We start from the raw sequence: 18,047 nt of genomic DNA, 5'->3' as shown, positions 1-18,047 counted from the left end.
AATATGCTGTTTTCTATGTAGTAATTATAAAGAATTTATAGATTTCGAGATATTTAACGTTATTTAGCCGTATCTAGGATGGTTTTTTACTAGAATTGCGTATTTTACCTATTAATCGTGCGGTATTTAATCGATATACTCTACTTCTCGAGTATTTAGTACTCGAATTACGTTAAGTTTTTACTGGAATTCGAATTCGTTCGTAATATGCACTAGCTAGAATTTAATTAGCTTAAATTCTTAATTAATTAAGCCAGTTAGGCTCTAATTAAATAGAATAAAATAGTAAAATAGAACTTACTTATCGAAATTACTACGCAATCGAATAACTACATTCTTTACTAACGTTTTTAGCTAAATGCTGGCTATAATAATAATTATAAGCCAGCGAAAATAGCTAGAAAATTATAGGTAATAAACCTATACCACGATCGCTTATAAAAGCGAATCTCGGCGTATTTAATACCGATTCTTTCTCTTTCTCTTCCTCGCGCTCGAAAATCGTACGATTAGCTTCGATTAACGCTTTATTAATAAAGCGTAAAAATCTAAGCTAGAATCGCTTATTTTTAGGGCCAGCGTAAATTCCCTAGGCAATTAGAAGAATCTAGTTATTAGAATCGAGCATAGAAGCTACTAGTAAATAACTAGAAGCTTCTACTTTTATATACGTAGTATTAATCGAAATAAAATTTCGATTATTAATAATAGCTGCTACGCAAGTAGTATTAGAAGCAACGAAAGCATATCTAAATAATAAATAAATTAGTATATTTACTTAATATATATATAATATATTACTTACTAAAATGCTCTACTCTCTTTATCACGCGAAAATCGCGTAAAACTACCTCTATTGCCGTAATTTTATCGAATTTTACGAAGGTAGGGCTATTTAGTAATAAACAAATTAGTTTTAATAGCTAATTTTATAAATAAACTTACCTAAATTCGACGAATTATCTCTAATTTAGTACTAAATGCCTCGATTTTCGCCTATTTACGAATTCGCCATGCCTGCTAATAGTTAATATTAACCTTATAGTTAATACGCTCGAGGGTACGTATTAAATTTAGCTAAATTTAGGGTTCTTTCTTAATTATATTGCGTTGGTAGTCGATTAGAACGCGTATAGAACGTTAATATCGTTAATTTTTATATATTTGCGTGGAAAAATACGTATAAGGCTTAAGTTTCTTAATAATTACATCGTCTAAATAGAATATATTAGTAAAATTTAAATTAATTGCAATTAGGGTGATTGTAAAGAATTTTAAAATAGAAAAAAATAGTAAAATTTAAATTAATTACAATTAGGGTAATTATAAAGAATTAAAAAGAGAAAAAAATAGTAAATTACTTATCTTTCTTCTATCTAATTTAAAGTAGAAATTCGCACTTAGCTAGTTTATATTTCTAATACGTACGCGTTTTATCGGCTCTTTTCGATACGTAAGATTCGTATCGCTATGCTAGATATAATTTAGTAGCATCTCGTGCAGCTTTTTAGTCGAAATAGATTGCGCCAACTTCGAATGGTTAAGAATCTGCTATGGTAGCAGATTTCTACTATTTTTACCTATATAGAACTGCCCTATTATATAGATTTAGAAAAGGGGCTAAAAAGAGGCTGAAAAGGGGCTAAAATACGCGATTAATTTTAAAAAAGAGGCTAAATAGGGGCTAAAATACGCGATTAATTTTAAGAAAGAGTCTAGAATACGCCATTAATTTAAAAAAAAACTAGGTATTTCGGTAAATATTATTTACTTAAATACCCTACTTTATAATATATTTACCTAAATACCTAGTTTTGCCCGTTTTATAATTTATAAGAAAATGTATAAATAGTTATGCTTAAAAGTAGGGTATTTAGGTAAATTTTATAAAAACTAGATATTTGGGTAAGAGTATAGGTATTTTAGAAATTATTTTCGAAAAACTAGGTATTTTAGTAATTTGCCGTTATAATATATTTACTTAAATACCTAGTTTCGCCCGTTTTATAATTTATAAGAAAATGTATAAAAAGTTATACTTAAAAGTAGAGTATTTAGGTAAATTTTATAAAAACTAGGTATTTAGATAAGGGTATAGGTATTTTAGATATTATTTTCGAAAAACTAGGTATTTTAGTAATTTACCGTAATATTAATTTATTAAACGGGCCTTAACTCTTATTTATAATAGTTATTTATCTACTCTCTATTATTTTATTACCGTAGATAGACTTATTAGCGATAAGATCTTAATAAATTCTTCGAATTTACTTAGTACTTAATAGTAAAAACTAGAGAATAGATTACTCTTTTAAAAAGAAGAGAAGAAAAAGAATAGAGAGATTAATAATTAGCGAAAAAAGAATTAAATTTTAAAAATAAAGGGGTTAAATTTATAGACATCTTAGATAAGGGTATAGATATTGGCGCGTGAATTGCTAACCCCCCCCGTACGATTACTAACCCCCCCCGCCCAATTATTAACCCCCCCTAGGATATTCACCTAAATCCCTAGATTTTGTATGTAATTTCACGGGGATTTTGCCATCTTCTCCACTGCATTAAAACCTCTTAATCGTCACCCTACGTGCACTATCACCTTAAGCATCACGGATCGCAGCTGCCCAGCGGCACCTTCCAGCGGCACCCACCCAGCGGCACCCACCTAGCGGCACTTATACGGCGCGGCAGAAGCGCGCTATTTATACCCTTAAGGGCTACCCTAGGCGTAGGCGTAAGAGCAGATAACGCGCAGGCTAGGTGTTTCATTGTGCGCGCGGTCGCCGCGCCGGCGCCGGAAGATTATAAGTCCGAGGGCGCTAAACTTATAACCGTTAGTCGCCATTACGGCCCGCGCGAAGCGAGGAACACCATACGTCGCGAATTTAGTAGGGCGGGTATATTTACTAACACCACGCTTTGCGTAGCGGTCGCATTACGATGCATCTTCGCCTATGTTAATAAAGGTATATGCCAATGCCTAGAAAAAAGTCGCACATGGTATTTAGCCTGTTTGGGCGCGATGCAAGGCCTAAAACGCGTGCTGATATTTTGGTGTTCCTTGCCAAGACGCTAGCCGGGTATATACCGGAATTGCTTAAAATGGCCGATATCCGCCATTATCCGCCGGGGGGGTCAGTAATCTGGCGGGGGGGGTCAGTAATCGTGTAGGGGGGGTCAGCAATTCACGCACCTAGATATTTTAGATATTATTTTTAAAAACTAGGTATTTTAGTAATTTACTATTTTTTCATCGATGCTAGGTATTTTAGAAATTATTTTTAGAAACTAGGTATTTCAGTAATTTGCCGTTAAGTATTTCAGTAATTTGCCGAATCTATCAACTACTTCGAAGGGTGGCTACAATATCATCAATCTTCCCATCGATGCCAATGGCATTGCCATCGGCTTCTAGGTCAAAGTCGACAAGGCCGGAAGCCTGCTCGCCGCCCCTGATTAATTTGACCTTCCCTTCGCCCCATCGCACCAGTTCCTCATTCGGCCATCTTAATACACTCGGAGTGTTCATGCCTACACCCAGCTCGAGAATGACGAGAGTCTTCCCTTCACGTTCTACCTCGTCCAGAAAGTCTTGGTAGCGCTCCTCCCCCTCTTCGAAAGGGCGCTCGTTGAACCAATCCCCTGCACGGACGCAGAGGAAAACTGCGCCGCCGCAGTACTTGCAGACGGGGACCTTGCTCTCGTCGGCCAGAACTTGGGTTTTGGGGTCTATCAGGGGCAAGGCTGCGTCAAGGAACGGCTTCGAGCGAAAATATGCATCTGGACGGCAGTTTCGGAGACACTGCAAGTACTTGAAGGCACCCTGAGGCGAGGAGAAGCGCTCGTCTGGGAAACCGTTGGCGGGGAAGAAACCATCGGCGTTGGAGGTGCGCACGAAGAATCGGCCGGGGAAATGGGTGGTAGCAAGGTCAAGTAACGATGCATAGAGCGGCGAGTCGGGCCAGGTGCGCGTCAGTTGCAATTGAGTGAAGTAGAAAGCCCATTTGTGCATCTTTGAAGGCCATTCATCCCAGCCGAAGGTGTCGTAGAGGCGATGCAAGCCGAAGCGGCGGAAAGCTGGGAAATGCCTCTGGAAGAGCGATTGCGAGGTGAAGTCGAGACCAGCGGCAGCGCTCAGCCCGGCACCGGCGGTTATGAGGAGGTAATCTGCTTGGAAAAGCCAACTGCGTGCAGTTTCGATGACTGGAGGGACGACCGAGAGACTGGCTGGCACTTGGCCGGCAATGCTGCTCACTGTACCTGCGGCAACGGCGTCTCCGAGGACTTTCCGATAGTAGTCTTCGTCTTGCTCGAGGAAGACGTCAAAAACAACATGGGTTATAGGCGTGTCTGGATGGCCCTTGCACCAGCCAACTACGGCGTCGACGGCGATCTGAGCGGCAAGTGGGCCGGGAAAGCAGAAGAGGCCGGTGGAGATACAAGGAAAAGCTACGACAAGACGGCCGTCTGGGAGAGGGGGGAGCTTTTCAGCCTCATCGAGACAGGACTTGTAGCAGCTCGCGAGGAGCTGCTTGTGTTGGTCCGAGGGCGGTTTGCCCTCGGGTAGCTGAGGCCCAACGGTATGCAAGACGAACTGAGCGGCGGCACAGTAGGCGGGCGTGACCTTGGCCGAACCAACGGGCTCGGGGCGGGCTTGGTGCGCCATAAGCCGGTTGCACTCGGCACGCAGGCGCGGACCGGCCACGGAGTGTATGACATTGTCGATGCAGCGATGAGAGGGCTGGAAGCAGCCGAGGAGGGCCGAGTTTGCGGCATTGACGATGGCAGTGACGTGGTCGAGGGCGGTTATGTCGCCTCGCCAGAGGGCGATGTTGATGGCGGCCGGACCATCCGAGGGAACGCGGCAGAGAGGCGGAAGAGAAGAGGCGGACACAAGGATGCGGCGGCTGTGCAGGTGGTTGAGGATGCGGTCGATGTCTTCCAGAAGCTGGGGCGGCAGAGGTGGCAAGGGTGGGCGCTGGCACAGCAAGGCGCGGAACGTGTGCAGCTGGTGCCAAGTGTCGGCGTGGTGGAGGTAGGCGCGGACGTCGTGGTTGTGATGGTTGTGGGAGGTGCAAGCCACCGATTCCTCGAATAGGAAGGTGAGAACCCGCCCCAACGTCTGCGCCAGACTGTGGCTGTCCATGTCTAAAGACAAGGCACAGCGAAAGGGAGCGGCTGCTGGAAAATAAATGCAACCAACCTGCGTCTCCTAATGCTGAGAGAGCGCAGCGGAATTGTGGCCGCAATGCCGTAAGCGACCGCCGTGCACTTCCGCTTCCGCTCTCCGCCCTCACCCTCATCTTCACCTTCACCTTCACCTTCACTTTCGCCTCTCACCACCGCCACAGCCACCGCCACAGGTCCAGCCCGCCTCACGCGCGCAGCCGAGGTGGCACAATGCCCCGTATGCGATCCTTCACGTCTTTCGCCGGTATGGGATGACTGAGGGTCGCATGAAGGATGCAGGGAATCGCTTACAGTCGTCCACCCCGCCCGCTGCCAAGCGCCCAATGGCCAATACCACCCCGGGATGGCTTGGCAAAAGCCAGCTCGCTCTCCAGTTTAGGCACCACTGGAAGCTGTCGACCCCCTGCTCCATCATCTGACTGTCCGCTTCCAACGCCTGCTTGCGATACCGAGAAAGCCGTCCAGCACCGACTCTGTCTAGTTCTACGAAGCATGTTGTTTATCTTCTTATCTATGATTCACCCTTCCGCTGCCTGCCAAGCGCCTGCCGGCTGCAGCTTCCGCCGCACTGCACTTCTCCGCCCCCAGCCCGTTCTTGGCGCTGTCTACAGTGCATTGGCAGTCTAGAATCCTTCTGGAAGGTCGGCTTCCTCTGGCGTTCCCCAAGAGCATACCAAGATCCAATGCTCACCCCCCGGGATCGCCAAGCCTTTCCCAGACCCTCGTATTGATCTTCCACCCAGGCCTATCCGCATTCCTGGCCATGCTGTGCTTCCTAGGCCAAGCCCCTGCCCTGACCTGCCCTTATCGCTGCTTTGCAGCTTAAGAAGAGTGTCTTTCCTTGCGCTTTTGACGCCTGGCCCCCTCACACCTTTCCGTCTCCATTCGATACCCCTCTTCCTTCTCATTCACCTCAAGGATCCGTCTCCAACGCCGCCATGGCTGACAGGGCAGACGCTGTGGAGAAGGGCGGCATCAAGACCAGTGGGAGCGATGAGATCCCTCCAGCTTACAAAGAGCCGCAGGCTGGCTATGCTGAGGAGCATCAAGAGAGATATGGCCTCTGGACTAGGCTGGGCTTCACCCCCCAGTCATTCCAGCGCCGCACCGGGGCAAATGTGCACAACCAGCTCAACCAGTCCCTGCAAAAACGTCACCTCCACATGATCGCCATCGGTGGTTCCATCGGAGCTGGTCTTTTCGTCGGCTCCGGAAGCGCCCTCAACCGCGGTGGCCCTGCTGCTGTGCTCATTGCCTTTGGCATTATTGGGTATTTCTGCCCTCCGCATCAATGGTCCCCCTTGGCTGATCCGCGCAAAGTATTATGATCTTCAATGTCGTCTACGCTCTCGGAGAACTCGCCGTCATGTACCCAGTCAGTGGCGGCTTTTACACCTACTCCACTCGCTTCATCGATCCGTCCTGGGGGTTCGCCATGGGTTGGAAGTGAGTGCAATTTTCGCCATTGCAATCATAACCAGGCTGACATTCGGGTAGTTATGTCTTCCAATGGGCCATAGTTCTCCCTCTGGAGCTTGTGGTCGCCGGCATGACAGTGCGCTATTGGGGCGTAGATGTCGGTGTCGGCGTATGGATCACTGTCTTCCTTGTCGCCATCATTATTATCAACATATTTGGCGTCCTGGGATATGCCGAAGAAGAGTTTTGGTCTTCGTTGCTAAAGCTGTCCACCATTGTCATCTTCCTTCTCATCGGCCTCATCTGTGTGCTGGGCGGAGGACCGTCCAACGGGAACTACAGTGAGTATTGGGGTGCCCGTCTCTGGTATGACCCGGGTGCTTTCGCGAACGGTTTTAAAGGCGTGTGCTCCGTCTTCGTCACGGCCGCTTTCTCGTTCTCTGGTACCGAACTGGTCGGTCTGGCCGCTGCTGAATCCGAGAACCCTGCCAAGCAGCTGCCGGGTGCCGTCAAGCAGGTCTTCTGGCGTATCACTCTGTAAGTAAAAGTCGATTTTGAACCTACAGTGCTGACTATAAGTGTAGCTTCTACATCCTGTCGCTGCTCTTTGTCGGGCTTTTAGTTCCCTACAATGACGACAGGCTCCTTGGCGCCAACCCTTTCATTGATGTTGCTGCCTCTCCCTTTGTCATCGCTGCAAATGACGCCGGTTTGATTGGATTCGACAGCTTCATCAATGTTGTCATTCTTGTTTCTGTCATCTCCATCGGTCTGTCCGGCGTCTACGGGGGATCCCGTACCTTGACCGCCCTTGCGGAGCAGGGCTACGCCCCCAAGGCCTTCGCCTACATCGACAAGGCCGGTCGTCCTCTCTGGTCGACCATCGCCATCATCGCCTGCGGTCTGTTAGCCTACATCAATCTCGACGAAGACGGTCAAATCGTCTTCGACTGGCTAGTCGCCCTATCCGGTCTGGCTGCGCTATTCACGTGGGGCAGCATCTGCGTCGCCCACATCCGCTTTCGTGCCGCATGGGCCCACCATGGTCATACCATCGACGAGATTCCATTCCGCGCGGTTGGTGGTGTGTACGGTTCATGGATTGGCTTCATTCTCGTAGTCCTGGTTCTCATTGCGCAGGTGAGCCTGTTCATATCTCGATCCCTTGATTATTTCGCTAACATAGCATCTTCAGTTCTACACTGCCGTTTGGCCTCTCGGAGGAGGTGTCAACGATGCCGAGGGCTTCTTCCAGGACTACCTAGCGCTCTTCGTGGTCATTTTCTTCTGGATCTGCGGCTACTTTTGGAAAAGGACCGGTTGGCTCAAGCTTTCCCAGATTGATATCGACAGTGGTCGCCGCACTGTCGACTGGGATACTATCATGGCCGAACGCGAGAGGGTTGCCGCCATGCCCAGGTGGCGGAGAGCCTTGAATGTCGTCGTATAATCTTTTTCCGGGTCGTTGATAGCATGCAATATGGGGAGATGCGGAAGAGCAGCCCAGAAGTCATCTAATCCTGACTGACCTCGCCATCTCGCAGTATGTCTCCATATTTGCGTCAATGACGCAATAGCATATCTAACATCCCTAGCTGTACAGCTAGTGAGAGGGATGGGTGAACGAAACGGATACCTGCGTAAAGCTCTCGTCGCTTTACAGAGAAACAATAAACCATGACATAGACCCACCCGCGCACGGCGGCCGTATGTAAAATATAACTGGCTTTGAGCGGAAGCATGGATGACTGATCTCCTTGCACACCTGTTTGGTTGTCGACACTACTCTAGTGATAGTTAGTACATTGGTCACAGACACGACTGCACAACATGCGGGAATCATCAATCAAATCACAACAGCACGGAATATTAATGTGGACTTCGCAAGCTACCAAGATATATTTTCAGCAAAATGAGACGCTGCAGTCTGTCGACAGCGGTCGATAAGTATTTAGGTGAAAGAAAACGCGCAAGTATCTACAAGAATATGCTGGGTTTTTTCCTTGCCAATCAGGTATCTCTGGCATCACATGGCATCGTCAAACATTTAAGCCTTGAAGCCACGAGCCCAGCGCTTGGTGGCGTTGGAGGAAGACGAAGCGCCGCTCCAGAGCTCGGGCCCAGGGAAAGGGTAGGAGTCGATGTTGGCGTAGATGTTGAAGACGGTGTCCTCGGGCGTGTACAGCTCGGTACCCTTGACGCCGTCGGTCAGCTGGCCGGAGCCGGAGCCGGTGACCTTGACGTTGTAGCACTGGGGGTAGTTCTGGGGACCGTTGACCTCGCCGCCGGCGTGCAGGGCGATGATCTCGTTGCGGAGAACGTAGTTGCCGGGGGCCAGCGAGGTGGGGATGGTGACCATGGTCTTGTTGTTCGAGATGAGCTCGTCGGTGGCCCAGACCTGGCTGTCGACGTCACCGCCGGTAATGAGACCCTTCTGGTAGACCTTGGTCCAGGCGAGGTCGGTGACGTTCAAGGAGGTGCAGTCGCCGGATGCGTCGGCACCGCCGCAGGGAGCCATGTAGGTGAGGATGGGGCCGTGGTGGCTCGTGGGCTTCATGGTCCGGTCAGCTTGAGCTCAGTTACGGACGGATTCCGGAATGCTTACCCAGGCGCTGGGGGGGCTACCAGGGGTACCCCAGGAGATGGCGATCTCATCACCGGCGGCGGCCTCCATGTAGATAGGAGCGGCAACGGCGTCGTCGTGGCAGTTGATAGAGGCAGTCGTGTACTGGGTGCCGACAATGGGGCCGTGGCCGTAGCCACCAGCCTGCCAGGCAGCAACCTCGGGGACGGGATTGTAGTACTGGTAGTTGGCGTTCCAGCCGCCGTAGGTCTTGCCGCCGGAAACGATGTCAAGGATGACACCGTGAGCGTTGGCGGTAGCCGCGCCGGCGGCGATAACAGCAAGAGACTTGAAAGACATGGCGTTGATTGGGTTGAGGTAAATTTGAAAGGCGCCGGGCCAGGAACGAATGAACAGAAAGTTGGTGCGAGCGAATGGACTGTCTAGCAGTGGGATGCTGGTCTCAACCCATCAAGCGCACGGCGGATATATATGTCAGTCAGTATGCGTCGCGTGGGTCCTGTTTCCACGGAAAGCACGGTGTCCAGCGAGCAAGCGAGGCCGACCAGGCTGGCGGCGCAGGCACTGACCGCGCGGCAGCTTGATTGCGGACGTTTCTCCATCAATAGGAAAGGGGAGGCTCGTGGGGACGTAGATTGCCTGGATGGGACAGGGCACGGCGGCTGGTGGATGTTTTGGCGCGCAGGCGGGTCGGGCGTTGCGCTTTGCCGAAGATTGATGAAACGGCTTGGCGTTCATGCGTCGAAACACGGCTGTTTCGCACCCAGGAAGAGCGGGGACGACGAAACAAGTCTATTTTCTACAGTCCAAAAGGAGCCGTTGGCCGCTGGGACGGGGCGCGGGGCGGGCTGGAGCGCGGCAGGCCGCCTCTCGGCAGGTCAAAGGGGAGGAGGCACGAGGCAGCGCTGCTCGCGTATAGTCTCAGGCCACCTGCCGGGGCGGCAGCAGGCCGGAGTGGGTGTCGTCGGGGCCGATGCTGGGCCGGCGTGGTATCACGGCCCGCAACGCCATCGGCTCGCTGCTCCGGCTTCCATCGTACTTTTCAAGCCGCTGTCTGGCGCCACTTGTCGCGCAGTCCCACGCCGCCGGCCACCATCCCGCAGAAGCCCACCCACGCATCGCTCACGCAGCCCTCTTCCAGGCTCCAGTGCACCGTCAGCGGCGCGTAGGCGGCGTTGCTGATGACATCCCTCCACCACCGCTGGTACTTCTTCCTCCGCTCCAGCTTGTCTTCCTTCTCTTCGCCTTCGGCCTTGGCCTGCCTGGATTCCTGCTGCCACACATAGCCCAGCCTGCACAGCTCGAGGCCCACGTGTGCAGCCCAGAAGCGCGAGCTCCACAGCCACCACCACGTCTGCCTCTTCGCGCCCGCCTCGCCCGTCCAGCCGTCCGTGTTCAGGATGCCCTTGCTGGCCAGGTACGCTCCGTTCTCGAGCAGCTGGTACAGCACATTGACGACGACCTGGGCCCAGGTGATGGACCTGACGACGCCGTCTGCAGGAGGGGCGAGGTAGGTGGCGCGGCCCCAGATGTACAGGTCGAGCAGGCCCCACATGCGCACGAAGACGCGGAAGTCTGAGATCAGCTCCTCGAGCTTCTTGGTGGCATCGGCAGTGCGGGTGAGGCGACGGATTGTGGGCGTGGGCGGGAGCGAGGCGATGAGGGTGTCGCCGGGCAGCAGGGCATCCGACGCCTTCTCGGCAATGCCCAGGGCGAGTGAGCGCAGCTTGGCCTCGAGGTGCTTCTGCAGGCCGGTGCGCACAAAGGTGAGGGTGTAGTTGATGGTGCACAGGGTGCTGTCGACGCCCGCGGGGTACGACAGGAGCTTTGACAGACGCAGTAGGTTGGTGTCGGTCGAACGCAGGGAGCCAGCAAGCAGCGCGTGCAGCTGCCGGCGGCGCAGAGCGGGCGGCGCACCACCCTCGGAAGAGCTCATTGTGTGGAAGATCAGGAGGAACGGGGTGGAGAAGCGTGCAGGCTGGAGACGATATTATTATGAACGCGGTGGAAGCAGCGCGCAAATGGACAAGGTAGAGAGAAGCGTAGGCGTCCGATGAACCGAGGCTCGCGCGCGAGTCATGCCAGCCGACCTCGCTCCCTCTCACCCGCCCTGTGCATGTGCAGCGACATCAGCTACACGCAGCTCGGAACAGCTTCGCATCTTGCTCTCACAGCCAGGCCTGGAGACGCTTGCATCCTCGCCGTCACCTCCCCGCGGGATTCTATGTCCCGAACGGGAAGTGCGCCCCGGCAGCCCTACGGAATTGGCCCGCGGCATGTCACAGCGAGGACATGATTTTGCATTCTACCTCTATCTCCCGTGGTGCTGTCTTTGGTACTCGTACAATACAATCGCCGCGGCTGTCTGCACGTTCAGGCTCCTCGTCACGCCAACCTGGCGGACCTCCACGCAGATATCACATTCTGCCAGCACCGTCCCGGGGATGCCCTCTCGTTCGCTCCCCATGACCAGCACGCACTTCTCCGGCAGATCACTGCCCGGAGCACCCAGCACGAGGCTTCGGTCCGTTTGCTCTACCCCTACCACTTTGTATCCCTCGACCTTTAGCGCCCGCAAAAAGTCGGGAAGTTCTGTTGGCGGGAGAGCATGGATTGGGAGGTGCGAGTGCGACGACACCGACACCGATGTGAAGTCCTTGTGCTTCAACGTCTCTAGCGTCCGCATGTACATCGATGCGCACCCGAAGATCTCCGCCGCCCGCGAAAGACCGCCGAGGTTGTAGGCGTTGTCGATCAAAGATCCGACAAGAACCAACGGCGTGCTGGGCCGTGTCGATGACGCCGCCGGCGACGCGAGCAGCGCTTCCTGCCATGCCATGCCCTTGGTCTGCAAAAACCCAACACTCTCTTCCACACCTGCCACTGCTGAAAACTCGCCCTGCGCTTCGCCTGCTGGATCGCTAGCACTCGTCTCCGCCTCGTGCTCTCCAAGTGGCATCTGCAGAGGCGGATAAGTGCCTTCTTGCTCATCTTCCGCCCATACTGCCTTGAAGTCATCGGCTGAAACGAGCTTGGCCTCCGCCGGATCAAAGTCGAGATACATTCCTCGGAATAGAAGCTCGAGGCTGTGGTCCTTGATCGGATCCAGCCATTTGAGCATCCGCTGAGGCGGAGGCGTGGAGTACTTGTCGAGAGACCTGATGTGATTGTTGAGAGCTGAAAATGCCGGATTGTCAGTTACCCTCGTCCACCCACAGGCTTCTGCATGGTCCCAAAGCGGCGGAAATGACCATTGAGCTTCATGCCGAATGACAATCTTAGGGCTCGCTGAAAGGGCGATCAGGAAAGTCATGAGCTTGTGCCCAAACTCCTCGTTGGCGTCTGGGAGGCGGGCCACCATCACCGCCATCTTCATCACGGAAGCCAGGTGTTTCGGATTCGAATGGTCGTCATTTCCCAGCACCTCTAACAACCCTTGGCGTTGCTCGGGCTCACGCACGTATATTCGAGCAATCATCCACTCCCAGATGAAACGATACCGAGGTAGTGGCTCCATTGCGAGGATCTTCGTAAACTTTCGCAGGTATAGCGCAACCTCCTCCTTTGACGCGGCCCCCAAGCAGTTCTGAGACAGTAGCAGCATTGTCTGCACCTGGGTTGTGGCCTTCCACTTGCTAACCATGGGTATCGGCATCTTCTGGTTTAACCAAGGCTTCAACACCTGATCGAAGATGCGCTTAGCGAAGGCGTTGTCGGACACGGGAATCCTGTTGAGAAGGTCGAACATGGCCGCATATCCCTGAGATTCCCTTGGGCCGTAATACGAAGCATACGTCCGGTGAGGCACAATCGCAGCCAACTTATCGGCCACGGCCGCCTCCATCAAAAATTCCAGCTTCGCCGTCGGTGGGCGATCAGCGAAGCGGACTATAAAACCTTCCAGCGGTAAGAAGCTAACCATTTCCGGAATCTGAAAGTAAGCCCTTCGAAGTGCCTTGACCAGTGGTGGAAGAACATAGATTCTTCCTTCGGCGAAGGTATGAAAGGCGGGCAATGCCCGGGCCAAGAGGGTCCGTGTCTTCTCTGAGGATGCGCGAAGGCAGTTAGGGTGATAGAAAATTTCCGGTAGCAGCATCAGAGAAGACCTTGGGTATTCTTGAGTTTCCATTTCGTCCCAGATGGCTTCCAGTGACGTATGCAGGTCTTCGGGATCAAGTTCGCTATGCTGGCGAACTACTTGAGCTAGGTGACGACATGCAATGAGAAGTCCGTCGCCCTGCAGGCAACGGTATTGACTCTCGCGAAGCGTCTGCACGAATGACTTGAGGGGTGCTTTACTTTCGGCGTCCAAGCTGAGGCTGCCAATGTCGAGAGTGGATGCAGTCTTAGCATCGTTCGGATTGCGAACGTCATCCCAGCGTTGCTTTAGAAGCTGAAAGCCAGGTGTTGCGTCAAGGAGCCCCGGTTGGTCCGATGTGGCCTCTTCGATGAGAACCGATGCTGCAGCAGTAGAATAATCGCGCGCAACCTCGGGAAGCCCAGAACGGGTGGCCACTCGAACAAGCAGCGGGATATCCTCGACTGCCAGCTTGGTTCTGGCCCCGTCCTCTCGCGCAAACCCATCGATGATCCCCTGCAAACAGTAAGGAAGCGCATGTGGGAAAAAGTACTGGCCTCGCTCTTGAATGAAAGAGAGGATGACCCTTGCGAAAGTTTGCTTGGACTCGTCTTCGGCACAGGTATCTAGAAGCTGGGAGATGAAAGAACTCAGACTCTGGCCGTGTCCGCAGCGAACGTGCTGGCCGTTGCGTCGGAGACTGGCCGTGAAAAGAAAGCCCTGCGTAACCCATGGTAGGAAAGCTGATGCAAGGAACCCTTGGTAGGCTTCAGAAGCAGAACATGGCATAGGGATGAGGCCTTGCAAAAGTCTGGTTCCGATGAGCTTGCGGATGCCGTCCTGAACCCCCGGGCGGAGAGAAGCTCGCAAGAGGGTGATGATCCATGTAGGATGTATGCTTGACTTCCAAGCCAGGCTCTGCAGATCCGGCATGCATTCCTCGACCTGGTTGAGATATCTCCCGAGAATGATGGTCTCAAAGAGCGTGCAATACCTGGTGAAGTCGGTTTCGAAGCCGGGTTGCGTGGCACTTGCGACATATGGATGTATATCCTCGGCCTCGGCCATGGCCTTACGAACTGATGCTGTCAGGATGTGCAAGCAAAACTTCCGCTGCTCGGAGAAACCTTCCCGCAGGCCCAGTTGCAAGAACTCCCAGTACTGGTGTTGCTTCATGATCGAACGTGAAGGGCCGACATGGCCCTCAAGTGCAAACCACCGGAACCAGATGTGGAACGCGGAAGGCCAGTAACCCAGATCGGACGGTGTAGAAAGCAGGTCAACGGTTCGGCTCCATATGAGTTCTCCAATAGGGATGCTCAGAGGGCCGAACACATCCGAGACGGCCTCATGGGGTTCACCGAGGACGGCCTTGCCAATGTGAAGACTGTGGAAAGCAGCAGCCAGACAATCTCTACTTGCATAGGCCAACCTCTCAGAACGAGCACCTAGAATTACAAGCAGAGCTTGGAGAAGTTCCACCGAGATGACGCAAGCAGCATTGGACCAGAAGAAAAGCTTGAGAAAGGTCAAGTAGAGGACAGCGCGGTCTGCCTGTTCGTCGCTGGTTGGAGCCGCCGACGGTAGCAAGGGAGAGGCCCAGCTGACGGCAGACGCTGGGGCAGCGAGAGCGCCTTCATTCCTAAGCCGAGCAGAGCTGTGGGCAAGAAAGGAAGTAGCTTCGGCAAAGACACGGCTTGCCAGAAATGGATGACGAATGCCAAGTTGGACAAGGTCGGACGGAATGGCATCGTGAGCAGTGTTGTTGATAATCTCCATCAACACACGCCCCAACCGAGCGGCCGACGCATTCTTCTCACTGGTCTGGAGCCGGTCAGCGCAGCCAAGCAGGGGGCGAGAAGGGCGTCTACTGCTCACTTTCACCTCTCGCAGGATCGTCTCACCTCGGGACACTTTTTCAGCAGCTCGGCAGACAGCTCGGCAGACAAAATTGCGGATGGGACATCGATCTGGCGCATCGCGGTGCGCTCATCCAAGTCGGCGATGACGGTGTCCACTGCAGCAGGCTGTTCACCTGCCGGGAGGCGGGCCAGGAAAAGGCGGGCCAAACCCTCGGCAGACGAAGAGGCCATCGTCTGGGAACGCCGGCAAGGGGCAGCGCGGCGGACGGAGGCAGAAAAGCCAATGAGCAGCGCGCGTCGTAGGGCGGCCAGGATAATCTTTCCTTTCGCGATGCGAGGTGCAAGAGGCGTCGGCGCCTACGGATTTTTGCATAGGTAGCAGCGGCTCGATGGTCAGTGCGCTCAATGCCTCAGGCATCGTTTCCGCATGCTACACAGTACACAGTACACAGTACTACGTACAGGCACCGCGCCGAGGCTCCACCAGTCGAAACAGCAGGCGGGTCCCGGCCCTGAAACAAGCCACGCGCGCGCCGAGACATTGCATCTCGCGGACACGCTCGCGCTCAACCCATGGCTGGCGGTACACCGTAGATGAGGTCTCCGCGCTAGGCGTCGGGCTCCCGCTGGAACGCGGACGTGGTTGTCAGGGAGCAGGCCGCAGGCACACAAGCGCCGCATCAGTCAACAAACGCGTGTGCGACTCCAACGCAGCACCCACCCGCTATCGACAGCACTGCAGCGCGCATCTGGTCCACTCGTTTCTCGCACGGTCGCGCCAGCAGTCCTTGACAACGCGCTGCAGGCGCATCCCCCGGCCGGCGATCTTACGTCATCCCCCGGCTAGGCGCAATCCGGCAAAAGGCAAACACTGCGCATGTACACCTTCCTCGCTCTCCGCCGGCGCGACGTGCTTGCAACGTGCTGTGCTCTGCTGGAAGCCGCCATGGATCCCCACGCCTACCGCAACCACGCCTACGACCTCGCGTCCACCGCCTCCGCTCCCTCGCTCCGCGCCTTTGACCCTCAGCCCCACCCGCCGCAATCCGCCATGGACGACGCCGGCAACGTCAAGGTCGTCGTGCGCTGCCGCGCCTTCGTGCGCAGAGGTGAGCCCTCCTGCACCACCACCACCACCACCATCACCCTGACCATGGACAGAGATCGAGCGTGGTGCCCAATGCCTCATTCGCATGGATCCCACCACCCAAACCACCACCCTTCTGCCGCCCGCCGAAGCCAGCGACCCGGCAAACTCGCGCGTCAACAGCCGCAAGGTCTACGACGAGAAGTCGTACATCTTCGACAAGTCTTTCTGGTCCCACAGAGAGTCGGATCCCCACTATGCCCACCAAGAGGACGTCTACAGCTCATTCGGCGAGGAATTCCTCGACCACAACTTCGACGGCTACCACACCTGCATCTTCGCCTACGGCCAGACCGGCTCCGGCAAGAGTTACACCATGATGGGCACCCCTGAGCAGCCTGGTCTGATCCCGCGTACTTGCGAGGCTCTGTTTGACCGCATCAACAACGAGCCCAGCCCCAACACCACCTACAGCGTGCACGTATCCTACTTCGAGGTCTACAACGAACATGTCCGCGACCTGCTGGCCCACCGCACCAACCCGCCTGTTTACCTGAAAATCCGCGAATCCCAGACGGATGGCGTCTATGTGCAGGGCCTGACCGACGCCTCTGTACGAAGCCATGCAGATGTTGATCGTCTCATGAAGATCGGTGACCTTGTGAGTGCTCCTGTTCGACCCCATCCCTCGAATGCGCGCTCTGATGTCTCCAGAACCGTACGACCGCTGCCACTAAGATGAACGACACTTCCTCACGCTCCCACGCGGTCTTCACCATCAACCTCAAACAGATGCAACACTCTTTGCTCACTGACGAGACGATCGAACGCTCCGCTCGCATGCGTCTTGTTGATCTTGCTGGATCTGAGCGCGCCAAGAGCACCGAGGCCACAGGACAGCGTCTGGTTGAGGGTGGTAAGATCAACAAGTCTCTGACCACGCTTGGTCGCGTGATTGCAGCTCTGGCCCAGAATGCTGGTAGCGGCTCCACGTCAGACGGCCGGCCCCGCAGTGGCCATGGAAAGAAGCGTGATGTGGTTCCCTATCGTGACAGTGTCCTCACCTGGCTGTTGAAGGATTCTCTTGGTGGCAACAGTAAAACGGCCATGGTTGCTTGCGTCGCGCCAGCCGATTACGATGAGACTCTTTCCACACTCCGTTACGCCGACCAGGCTAAGCGCATTCGCACCCGCGCCACCGTCAACCAAGACTCCATGTCATCCGCCCAGCGTGACGCCCAGATTGCTGCCATGGCCGAGCAAATACGCCAGCTGCAGACTTCCGTCAACTCCTCTACCCTACGTCGCCAGCAGGCTGAGGCAGCAGAGCTGGAGGATTATCAGCGCCGCGTGGAAGTCATGCAGCGTCTCATGGAGGAGACCCGCCAGGTTTCCGAAGCCAAGATCAAGGCCTTGACTGCAGAGGTCGAGGAACTTCGTCCACTCAATCAGACCCTGCGCGCTGAATCGGAAGCTTTACGTCGTCATCTGGCTCTTGCGTTGGGCGAGTTGAAGAACCCCATCGTGCTGCCCCCTATCCAAGGCCTGGACCTATACGGTGGATTGGAGGACGAGGAGGACGATCCCGCGCCTGAACACGAAGACAAGGAGAACGAGCCCAACGCGGGTAGGAAGCTCATGGAAGAGGAAGATCCACATGAAGTGCTTGCTGCAGAGTTGCAGTCTCATGCGGATGACTTCCTGAAGGACCTTGGCCTATTCAGGCGCAAGGTCAACGATGATTTCACTCGTTTCGGCCCAAGAACTCCGTTGGCAGACGTTGTGGCCAACTGAAATGCAGGGAAACGCTTGTCGATGAGAAATTAA

General features: G+C 53.7%; 5 protein-coding genes across 5 annotated transcripts; 2 read left to right on the top strand and 3 right to left on the bottom strand.

Moving 5' to 3' along the window:
• Positions 1 to 3,340: 3,340 nt before the first annotated feature.
• On the bottom strand, positions 3,341 to 5,146 carry SLS55_002501 (uncharacterized protein; the record flags this gene model as incomplete). The annotated part of the gene is made up of 1 exon (XM_066773983.1): positions 3,341 to 5,146. The coding sequence occupies one exon, from the start codon at positions 5,144 to 5,146 to the stop codon at positions 3,341 to 3,343; it is 1,806 nt and encodes a 601-aa protein (XP_066636550.1).
• A 982-nt stretch (positions 5,147 to 6,128) lies between these two features.
• On the top strand, positions 6,129 to 8,059 carry inda1 (Amino-acid permease inda1; the record flags this gene model as incomplete). The annotated part of the gene is made up of 5 exons (XM_066773982.1): positions 6,129 to 6,460; positions 6,511 to 6,636; positions 6,688 to 7,146; positions 7,194 to 7,749; positions 7,805 to 8,059. The coding sequence occupies 5 exons, from the start codon at positions 6,129 to 6,131 to the stop codon at positions 8,057 to 8,059; spliced, it is 1,728 nt and encodes a 575-aa protein (XP_066636549.1).
• Positions 8,060 to 8,656: 597 nt separating this feature from the next.
• On the bottom strand, positions 8,657 to 9,532 carry SLS55_002499 (uncharacterized protein; the record flags this gene model as incomplete). The annotated part of the gene is made up of 2 exons (XM_066773981.1): positions 8,657 to 9,160; positions 9,215 to 9,532. 2 exons carry the CDS (start codon positions 9,530 to 9,532, stop codon positions 8,657 to 8,659), a joined length of 822 nt encoding a protein of 273 aa, XP_066636548.1.
• Positions 9,533 to 10,235: 703 nt separating this feature from the next.
• On the bottom strand, positions 10,236 to 15,364 carry SLS55_002498 (uncharacterized protein; the record flags this gene model as incomplete). Its single annotated transcript, XM_066773980.1, has 3 exons — positions 10,236 to 11,171; positions 11,565 to 15,095; positions 15,176 to 15,364. The coding sequence occupies 3 exons, from the start codon at positions 15,362 to 15,364 to the stop codon at positions 10,236 to 10,238; spliced, it is 4,656 nt and encodes a 1,551-aa protein (XP_066636547.1).
• Positions 15,365 to 16,079: 715 nt separating this feature from the next.
• On the top strand, positions 16,080 to 18,014 carry SLS55_002497 (uncharacterized protein; the record flags this gene model as incomplete). Its single annotated transcript, XM_066773979.1, has 3 exons — positions 16,080 to 16,242; positions 16,295 to 16,881; positions 16,935 to 18,014. The coding sequence occupies 3 exons, from the start codon at positions 16,080 to 16,082 to the stop codon at positions 18,012 to 18,014; spliced, it is 1,830 nt and encodes a 609-aa protein (XP_066636546.1).
• Between the last annotated feature and the right edge of the window lie 33 nt (positions 18,015 to 18,047).

Source organism: Diplodia seriata (assembly GCF_021436955.1).
Source record: "Diplodia seriata strain FDS-637 chromosome Unknown scaffold_2, whole genome shotgun sequence".
NCBI lineage: Eukaryota > Fungi > Ascomycota > Dothideomycetes > Botryosphaeriales > Botryosphaeriaceae > Diplodia > Diplodia seriata.
This window is presented reverse-complemented; position numbering and strand designations above follow the sequence as displayed.